The 10,001-nt window shown below is 41.6% G+C and overlaps 1 protein-coding gene across 1 annotated transcript in view; it reads right to left on the reverse strand.

Annotated features, from left to right (window-relative positions):
* PLAU (plasminogen activator, urokinase) overlaps positions 1-6,756 on the reverse strand; it is a 17,816-nt gene extending 11,060 nt beyond the window's left edge. Inside the window, exons 1-9 of the mRNA XM_014956158.1 lie at positions 6,711-6,756; positions 4,836-4,947; positions 3,602-3,740; positions 3,399-3,503; positions 2,687-2,852; positions 2,253-2,338; positions 1,959-2,148; positions 1,192-1,346; positions 40-180 (exon numbers count right to left, since the gene is read on the reverse strand). Coding sequence (XP_014811644.1) covers positions 40-180; positions 1,192-1,346; positions 1,959-2,148; positions 2,253-2,338; positions 2,687-2,852; positions 3,399-3,503; positions 3,602-3,740; positions 4,836-4,895 — 1,042 coding nt within the window. The 5' untranslated portion in view covers positions 4,896-4,947; positions 6,711-6,756. The remainder of the gene's footprint in view (positions 1-39; positions 181-1,191; positions 1,347-1,958; positions 2,149-2,252; positions 2,339-2,686; positions 2,853-3,398; positions 3,504-3,601; positions 3,741-4,835; positions 4,948-6,710) is intronic.
* Positions 6,757-10,001: the final 3,245 nt, after the last annotated feature.

Below are 10,001 nucleotides of genomic sequence, written 5' to 3' on the forward strand. Positions count from 1 at the left end.
GGAAATAAAACCTTTTATAAAGAGAAGTCATTTACTTACAAAAATCTTGTTTTCCATAGCCAGCTATTTCACAGCGGGTATTGTCTCTTAGGTTAAGGTTCCGCTCTGGCAAGCAGACTGTTCTGACATATTTGGATTCCACTGCACACTGCCCAGAAGCTGATCTTATCCTTATCAAAGCTAAGAAACAAGTCAGAGAACACACAGTTAGATTTGTAAAGCAAGTTCTACCCCCCAAGTTCTGAGAATAGGAGTATAGGGTACAGTTAATGGGAATAGTTGCAATTAAGTTTAGTTCTGGTTACATATGGGTCCTCTCATTGCTTTTTGTAATGACACTGGGTCGTTATTTAGTAACAGAACTCATTTCCCAGTGCTGGAATTGGCAAGTGTTTCAACTTGAACTTCCTTCTTGAAAGGAAGAGCTGATAGCTTCCCTGATAGCTCTGGGAAAATTTTTCTGCGAGTGTATTTTCAGGTGTTGGAAAACCTCAACTTCCTGACTGGCTGTAGAGCATGGCACCCCCTGCCCTGCTGAAGCAGGGGCAGTGTCTACTGTTCTCCTCACCAGAAGGGCTTACGAAGCCATTCTTTGAGTCTTTTTCCTTAGCAGCAGGAATTTGGGAGGGGTTGCAGAGCTCTAGGTGTCAAATGCAGGAGTGGTGAGTCTATTCTGTGCAAATTGCAAAAACCCATCTCTGATGGTTTAGGGATAAGCTTGTGAAAGCCAGAGAGACTTACCAAAGTCTGGATTAATTCAGGAAAGATTTCAGCTAACATGCTACCTCATACGGCATTTCCCTACTCTATGATGAAACCTGCTGTACCTGCATTTTTTCCATCATTTACTATACGTACAGTTGATCTCTGTAAACACAGAATTAGATGGTAGAAATGGGATGCTGCCACCAGTGCTTATGGAAAAGTCATGCCTGGTACAGGACCAGAGACAAGACAGGCTCACAGTTGACTGTGTGCCACGTAATGCATCTAATGTGTGCCACAATCCAATTTTATACCAGTGGGAAAAATCTTTCTCAGTACAGACCCAGTTCTCAGAAGCACCTAGTTCCTGTTCCCCTTCATCTTATCTCCAGTCCTACTTCTAAACAAAGTTGTGTGCCATAATTATGTAGCCTTTAGCCATCCTAAGTGTTATTAATTAAAGGCTCGTACCAAGACGACACTTACCAATATCATTCTCATTGCCACCTGTTACATCTGTAAATCCAGGGTGAGAGATGATGTCATCAACCATGAATACTTGTTCATTCATGTCAGTAACATTCAGGATGGACTTCCCAAGGAAGACTTTGTAGATGGATTTGTTTAGTGGCCTTTTTGACCTGAGTGAAAGTAAAAAGATTCATGAAGACTACTGATTTCTGACACTGAGGTACAGTTTAGATCCAGTCTCCAGTTCTGTGTCATGTTTACTTTAATGCTGACAAGAAAAAGCAAGATTTACTCAGCTTTGAAAATTAATCCAGTATTCTAAAGGAAAGCATCCTGGGGGGGTTAAGATAGATGTTCAGGCATTTTGCAACGCACACCTACTGAGCTGCTACTAATACCAGGCATGGGCAATGAGAGTCCTCTGCAGGATGATCAGTTTTCCACAGGAAAAACAACAGAAGCCACCCATAAGTGTATTGCTCAACAGCTCAACACCTTTCAGTACAACTTTTAAGTTCTGAGAACAGCTACAGTAAAAATGAAGCCCTGACTCCAGTTTAAGCTAAAATTATTTAAATTGCATAACCCTCCCAAAAGTTCACGCCTTGCTAGCTCATTCTGCTCAACTTGGACTCCCAGAGGCTTAAAGTTTACTGGCCGCTCATCTTGTTTTGCTCGACGAAAAGAACATTCTTACTATGGTACATTTTGAAGGGTTGCTCAGTGAGCAAAGAAATCCATTGAAAAAAATTGCAAATAAGGATGTGGAACTGCAAACTTACGGCATGTTAAAACAGTGTGCTGCTGTAAGCACCCAGCAAGGGTCAATGAGGCTGCCACCGCACAGGAAACGGTCCATGCCCCACATGTTTTCAAAGATGCCAGCTATCCAAGGCTGAGTCTCAACCTCTGCCTGGCTTCCACCAACAATCTTGAAGTACTTGCTCATGCTCCTTTGACCACATGCAGGCCCTGTAGAAGGAGAAATTTTGTTCAGATGTACTTACAACTAAGCATCAACCTTGTGCTGTTAAAAAAAAAATAAAATCATTTGTCTTAAAATTAATGTTACTTACCACACTTCTCTATGTTGCAAGCTGTTTCTTGAATGGCAAATCCATTTTTGGTGTAACACCAGGGCCTGCTGCTTCCATTCGGGTTTCTAGAAGATAAAAGAAGTGTTCTTTTCATAAAGACAGATTTAAAAAAATGATAGTATCTTAGATTTCTAACTGTCCTGGAAAGGCCAAAAGTGTTCTTTTGCAATATATTCCAGAGAAAATAATTAACAATTGACAGCTTCTGTTGCATACTGGGAATTTTGCAGTATGATCAGCTTCAGTGGTAAGAACTCTAGATGCTTCAAAGAGTCACATTCCAAAAATTGTCAGTCTAAATTAATCTCCAAGATTTTGTTATTTTTTTTTTTTAAAATCATGTACCATCACATGAGGCAGTTCTGGGGCTGTGACAATAGAAGTCACCCCAGGAAGAGTGATGCTTTTCTTACCTGCAGTAGTTGTGTTTGCCCAGTCCCAGCTGCAAAGCATTACTCAAACGAGCATGGTAACGACCCCTCCTGACTACTGAGGGAAGGTCCCAGGGCAGACAGTCATCTTCTGTTGCTATTCCTCTGTAGTCCTCCCCATTCCCAGTATAGCATGTGCTGGCAGTGTCTAAGAAAATAGTATTTTGTTAGCGGCATGTTCGTGTTTATAATTGTTCCAAGAGAAATAATCTGTATGGATCCTTCTAATGAGAAGTTCCTACATTACGCTTGAAAACAGAGGATGCAAAGTCTGGACTGATTATATATTCTTATTGAATATGTTCCGTTTTAATTTTGAGTATCAGTTATCTTACACTTTAAAGCAGGCATATTGCTTCTTTAATCAATTCAGTTTACATCACAATATAATCGGTTCTTCTGGTTCTGAGTGCTCCCAAACAAGTTCACTTTTTTCACCCTAATCTGAACCATTTGTGAGGTTGGCAACATCAGTGAAGAAGCGGACACACACACACACAAAAAGTCAGAGATCCTGATTTTGCACCAATATTTAGTTGGTTCTCCTCACTTAGTCTGTCAGCATAAAGTGCTAAAGGACATCTAGTCACTATTCATGGGTAATACTGTCACTGGGCATTTCATATTAATGATTTACATGTCTTTAGATCTTTTCAATCTATCTAGTTAGTATTAAGGCAGGCAGATACTCTACCTATTTCACAGTGAATCCCAAAGTATCCTTTTGGGCACACACAACGATTAATTCCACTAGTGAAGTAGTAGGTAATGCAGGTTCCTCCATTCAAACAACGGCAATCTGCAAGCAAAAGACATGGCAAATTAGAGGCAAAACACTTGACTGATGAAGTAAAGAGTGAAATGTAGTTGCAAACTGAGTTTTAGGTGTTTAAGTACCAGTAAGAGTCTTCCTTCTCACATGAAGATGTAATCGCAGGGTAACAAATTTTTTAGGTGCAAGTAGAAGAGGCAGATATTTACCCTTGTGAGGTGAGCTGTATTTATATGGCAGCTTGTAGGACTTCCTGCTATAAACCTAAGGGAAAAGAAAAAAGGATTTTAAGGAAACAGTTTCTTTCATGTGATCTGACTCTCTTTTATGAGTCCAAACTCTGCTTCCTACTGCATACCTTGAACAGTTTAAGTTTTTGCATGTAGTTATTAACTGAACCTGCTCTGTGGAATCTGGACATGAATGAAAAGTGGAACTCTACTTGAGCAAAGCAGAATGGGGAAGAAAAAAAAAAATCAATACACCACACCAAAAAAAAAAAAAAAAAAAAAAAAGAAGAAGTGCACCAAGCTGGTCCACTACATCAGGTCAACACCGCATTTATTTCTACCACGAGGACCTAAGCAGCTCTCAATGGTCCCCTAAAATGGGGAAGGGAACTTCTCCCTCTCCACCCCTCAGCCACCGAGCAGCACAGCAAAGATGCAACATTCCCCAGCTGCCTCCATCATTTTGGCAACTTCAATGCTTCACATTTGTGCCACGGAATAAAAGCCAGTAGATTTATACAACAATAGATTCTTGCCCTCTACTTCAGGTCCTGCCTCAGCTTTGCAGGCTAGATATTTCTTTCTCTACAGAATTTAATAAGATTAAGCTTTTAGTATACCTTTCCCAGAGGTCAAGTGGGCTTGTCTGAGCTAAAAAAACAAGTAATGGTAACAATATAATTCCATAATGCTGGTGAACAGCTCTGCTGATAGATTTCAACAGTCATACAAGTTGCTAGTCAAAAAAAAAGCAAATTCAGATGTTGCTCCTTTTTTAGCATCACACTTTCAAGTAGGGGAGGTGGAAGTTTGTTAAAGACTCACTGTCCACCCCGATGAAATACCAGTGAGCTCTTGGTATTCAATGTCCAGGTTTAAATTGCATTAAGAGAAAAATAGAAAGGGTAGATTTCTTGGTTATGGCATGATGTCTTCCCTAACTGAACACTAACAGACACCTTAGGGTGGAGCAGAATCAGAAAAAAAAATAATGGTTCAAAAACATGACAGCGTATGTATATGTACACACAAAAGCAGCAAAACTACTGTCCAAAGCAGAAGTGTAATCAAAACCAGAAGTGGTTCCAAGTGAACCCCCACCTCCCCCCCCAATTGTTTCAAAACTTACAGCATCTAGTCCCGTGACAAGTGTGCCCAGGGTTACTATGAGGAAGATGAGTAACTGCATGTTGTTAGTTAACTTCTCACTTCGTTCCTCTTCTCTCCGTATTATTTTGATTCTGAAAATACAAGAAGAATTTATCATCATGTTGTAGCTTTGGGTGTCAGCTCTCTTGCTTCTGTTCTCAGCAGGTTTCAGAGTAAGTCGCAACAGGATTGACAGAGGAATTAAGCATTGATTTGTACTGCAATATCTGCTTATTATTTCCATACATTAAATTAGATGCTATCATTTGAAGCTTTTTTTGTACATTTAGCAATACAGCCAGTTTTATTTTTTTTTTTTTTTTTTAGAGTTTAAGTAAAGCTGAAAAAGGGAAATTAGAAAAATCCATACTCGATTTCTACAGTGTGGACTAACACAGTTAGAAACTGGCAGATGTATTTGGTTGCTGCCCAGCTGTTTGTACATTTTAAACCAATTATTACAACCTTGCAACAAAAGCACTGAACAGCCACACGTAAGGTATGAAAGGGAAAGCTCCCTATTTATCACCTCTATGGTTGCTGACTGCATCTCGTTGATGCTGAGCACTTACAGCAGCCTGGCCACCGCAGCAACTGCCTCTGACCACTGCAAACTCCTGAAAGTCTGGTCTTGATGTTACCTCAATTATTTACAGTGTGAGAGAGGCTTAGAACATATTCTGTCTTCAGTTCTTATATGCTGCTGGCTCTGGTAGCCAAGCACTTACAGCAACCTTCCCAAGAGTGACTGTTAAAAAAATAGCTTGTAAAAATGACAGCAAAGAGAGCTATGAAGTACCAGTGTTTGCTGTCTTTTAAAAAAATCTCATTACTTTCATTGCATTTATTTTTAGAGCATCCTCAGTTCTAGAAAACTGAAAAACTTGATTTTTAAAAGACTTTGTGAGAATCTTAGTTATATCTACAGGAGCAAACAGTGCAATGCAGTAGGAGCAGATATGCAGAACTGAGCTGGAGCTGAAAACCTGCTTCACAGGCTTTTACATTAGACTAGTTCTAGCTTGGTCCTGCAGACTGAACGCCTGCAGCTCCCCGCTTGGCTTTATCCAGGAGAAACACAGTGCACGTACTCTAAAGCCATTGGGTGGTGTGAACCCAACCACGGGGAATAGAGAAGATCCCTGGATTCATTTAAAAAAAAAAGCTGACACAATCAAAACTGAACTGCTAATGCAGATGCAGCCTTTACTTGTGAGCAGTTTTCATGATGCAAGAGAGCAAATCACACCCCAGGTACTCAGACATGCACACCTTGAAAATTCAGATTGAGATTTCCACAGATATATTTTCTCCTTAATCACTGTTCATATTAGAATAATTATTTCTTAGCATATTTGGCATCTGTGCAAGCAAATTACCATTTGTTACCCTCGTGATGCAAGAGAGCAAATCACGCCCCAGGTACTCAGACACACACACACCTTGAAAATTCAGATTGAGATTTCCACAGATATATTTTCTCCTTAATCACTGTTCATATTAGAATAATTATTTCTTAGCATATTTGGCATCTGTGCAAGCAAATTACCATTTGTTACCATAAGGAGTTTCTCAGGCCCAACCACAGCATCACAAAAAGCAGTAAAATCACAATACGCTGCAGCACAGAGATCTCCCCCACTGCTGAAATGCTGCATCAGAGGAGAGCTTTAATTATATATATACATATTTAATTTTTTTCAATTTAAAGGGCAACCACTTCATTCTGTTCGATTTATACCTAGCATTTTTCGCTTTTAAATCCCAGTTTTGCTAGGGCAATCAGTTCATTCTGTTCGACTTCGACCTGGCATTTTTCGCTTTTAAATCCCAGTTTTGCTCTAAAGGCACTTACCCGCGCAGAAGCCCCCTTGGTCCCTGCGGCTCTGGCTGTGGGTGCCGGGCGGTGGCGGAGCAGCTGGTGCCGGAGGGGACTCAGGGCAGCGCTATAAAGGGCCGGGCCGGGGCGGAGCCGCCGCTGCCACCGCCCCGGGGCGGGTTCGAGTCCCGGTCCCGCCTCGTCTCTCTCCGCCCGCACCCCCGGGGGACCCGCGAACGACTCGGAGCTTTCCTCGCCGCAAACAACAGCAGCTGGAGTGACTCAAGGGGGAAATTTTAAAGGCTGCTTTTTAGTTTCGGGGGGCGGGGGGAGTAGGTTCAGGGCGAGCGAACAACTTTTTGGGGGGTTAGATTTAGGGGGGGGGCGCGCTCCTCGGCTTCCCCACGGCAGGCAGCTATTTCCTACAGGTATTTAAAAAAAAAAAAACACACCACAAAACAAAAGAGAACTGTGAGTGAGAGCTATGAGAAGAGTGACTTGTGTTGAAACACGCCTAGAGATACAAATCATGGTGTATTTTGTTCATAATGAGAGAAGCACAACTGGTTTATTAATTAATAGAGGATTAAATTGATTGAGGTGTGGGTTAAACACAGCCCACTGGGAGGGGATATTGGGCCGGAGTGTGTGCTGGAGGGACTGAATGTGTTGTGAGAGCTGCCTCCAGCTGAAACACAGGGCATTTGGGGTGAGCAGGGTGCGTTCCTCAGGCCTTTGGGACAGGGGGCTCACAGCAGGGGCCAAACTCAGCTTCTCCCAAAGCTACTTACACCTCCCTCGCCCTGGAGTGCTCTTCTGCTCCTGAAAATTGCTCATCGTTTTTCCACAAATTCTGTCTTTCAAAGGAATATTAAAATTGAGGTGATTTCATAGGACACAGATGGAGACGTGAGCTTACAGATTTCTATATAAGAATGCAGGCCTAGCAAAATAGATAGTCTTTCCTAGCCCGGTCAAATGTGATTTTTCACATTATGCTGTGGCTTTGTGGCAATGTAGTGAATAACAGCAAACCAGCACATAGTATTTGTGGGCATATTCGTAGGGTTTAGCTCCAGGTCGTGCAGGTGACTAAGCTGAGGCAGGTCGCCATAGGCTGTGTAGATGATGAAGAGCAGTTTCCTCAGAGGCCAGGTCAGAGCAGGAGTTGACGTGAATTTCCTTCAAGAGAAATGTTTTCATAACTGGACAATTCAGAGCTTAAGGAGACCACCCTTCTATGTTTGACACCTAACTTCACTGTTGGCTTTCTTCTTCCATCCCCACCTTCTGTTTGTGTCAAGTGTATGAATATGGCTTGGCTTTCTCCTTCCATCCCCACCTTCTGTTTGTGTCAAGTCTGTGGTACCTTTATTTTTATTTGAGTACTGGCCGCTTACATTCTCTATTCCTTTCTCTTCAGGCTCATGTCAGAACAGAGCTCATGTTGAACAGACCTCACGTCTGCCGAAGTACCTTTATTTTTATTTGAGTACTGGCCACTTACATTCTCTATTTCTTTCTCTTCAGGCTCATGTTGAACAGACCTCACGTCTGCCGAAAGCACGCTGAATATCACTTCACTGAATGGCAGGAACCAAGTCAAGAGAAACAGCTCAAGCTGGAAGTCCAAAAATGAACATAGGTAAGAAAGAAATCTTTCTGAATTTAAGGAAGGTCATTTTTCTCTCTCTGGGTGGCTGAATATACCAACATCACAAGCAATTAGATCCTCTAAGAAACAGGGCAGAAAATATTAAGGTGCAATCTCCATGGTGTTCATTTTAGAGGAGTGGTTGTGGAGTAAACTTGTCCTAGGGAGTAAATTTCAGGGAAAGAAATACTATAGATTTTAAAAACGGTTTGGAACATTTACTTAATGAATTTTAATACACCAACCTTACACATCATAAATGAAGAAATTGGTCATGGTTTCATTCAGCAGGGAGAGCAGGAAGGGCATGGTGTTCATTTTAGAGGAGTGGTTGTGGAGTAAACTTGTCCTAGGGAGTAAATTTCAGGGAAAGAAATACTATAGATTTTAAAAACGGTTTGGAACATTTACTTAATGAATTTTAATACACCTATCTTACACATCATAAATGGAGAAATTGGTTGTGGTTTCATTCAGCAGGGAGAGCAGGAAGGGGCAAGGTGCCCGACGAGGAGGGCTTCTTGGGGCTGAAAGGCCCGTCTCTCCCTCCTCCTCCATGCTCCCAAGGAAGAGGTGCTAGGCCTTGGTTGCTTCCTCAAACTCTCTTTCTGGAAAAAGAGTCAACCCTAGAGCAACTGGATTTCCTCTTTCCCATTTGTGACCTTCTCCCTGAACCTCTGAACAAGCAGTATAGATGTCCCCTGTTCCTCATTTCCCCGCTAAAACCTGAAGGTTCATACTTGATTCCCAGGTTTAAGAGCCAAATACTTTTGTTGTCTTTGCTCTGGCACAAGATACAGCAAGATTCAAAACTCCCTTTTTCTACCATTTCTCATATACTTGGGTTGTACGGTAGAAATATGAAATAATATAGTAATACCAGAAATACAGTATTACTTTATTCTCAATGATAAAATATATCTGAAAGGCCACCAGCAGAAGTGACCTGGGCTGTGGTGATGCTTTGTTTCTATCGAACTGGGAACAGTTACTGATGAGAAACTCTGCCATGTTTGCAGTACTGCTTTAGTGCCATCAAATTCCTCACGACTGAATATTTGCACCCAGATAGGTGAATGAATTGTAGTTGAATAACTGAGCTGAAACTATAGTTTAGCAGAGAGATATCCAGGTGAGCTGCAAATGAGTTTGCTTTAGTACTGCAAGTAATCTCACAGCAAACAAGGCTGCATGATCTCTATGAGCATTAAATGACTCTTAGGGAGGCAGAAATGGGTGACATAATTTCCAGCAGCTGAGTTCACCGAGCTGACTGATGGCTGGTACAAGACCTGGAGTGAGGTTGCAATTGAAATAAACCCTTGGACCCGTTATTTGCCTTATCTTAAGGCAGAGACCTCGGACCCAGGGAGTCAGAACCAATTCTGCTACCAAGGCACTTTCAGTAGCTTCAGGGTCAGGATTTGTTCATAACTGCGTGTTTCAAGAGTTTAGAAGGTTCCTGTTATGAGCCATGTTATCTGTCCAGAATAAGATTGTGATAGGACAGAAGAAATGAAGGTCATTATAACTCAAAATCAAAGTTGTTTGGGAAGAACAGTGAACAAAATCAAACGCCTACTGGAAGTCTCTTAATGGAACTTACATGCCTAGGAGAGACCGATTAATGATGATCCACGTGGCTTAAGAGAAATTATTGTACAGACCCATGA

Source organism: Calidris pugnax, unplaced genomic scaffold (assembly GCF_001431845.1).
Source record: "Calidris pugnax isolate Ruff unplaced genomic scaffold, ASM143184v1 scaffold196, whole genome shotgun sequence".
Lineage (NCBI taxonomy): Eukaryota > Metazoa > Chordata > Aves > Charadriiformes > Scolopacidae > Calidris > Calidris pugnax.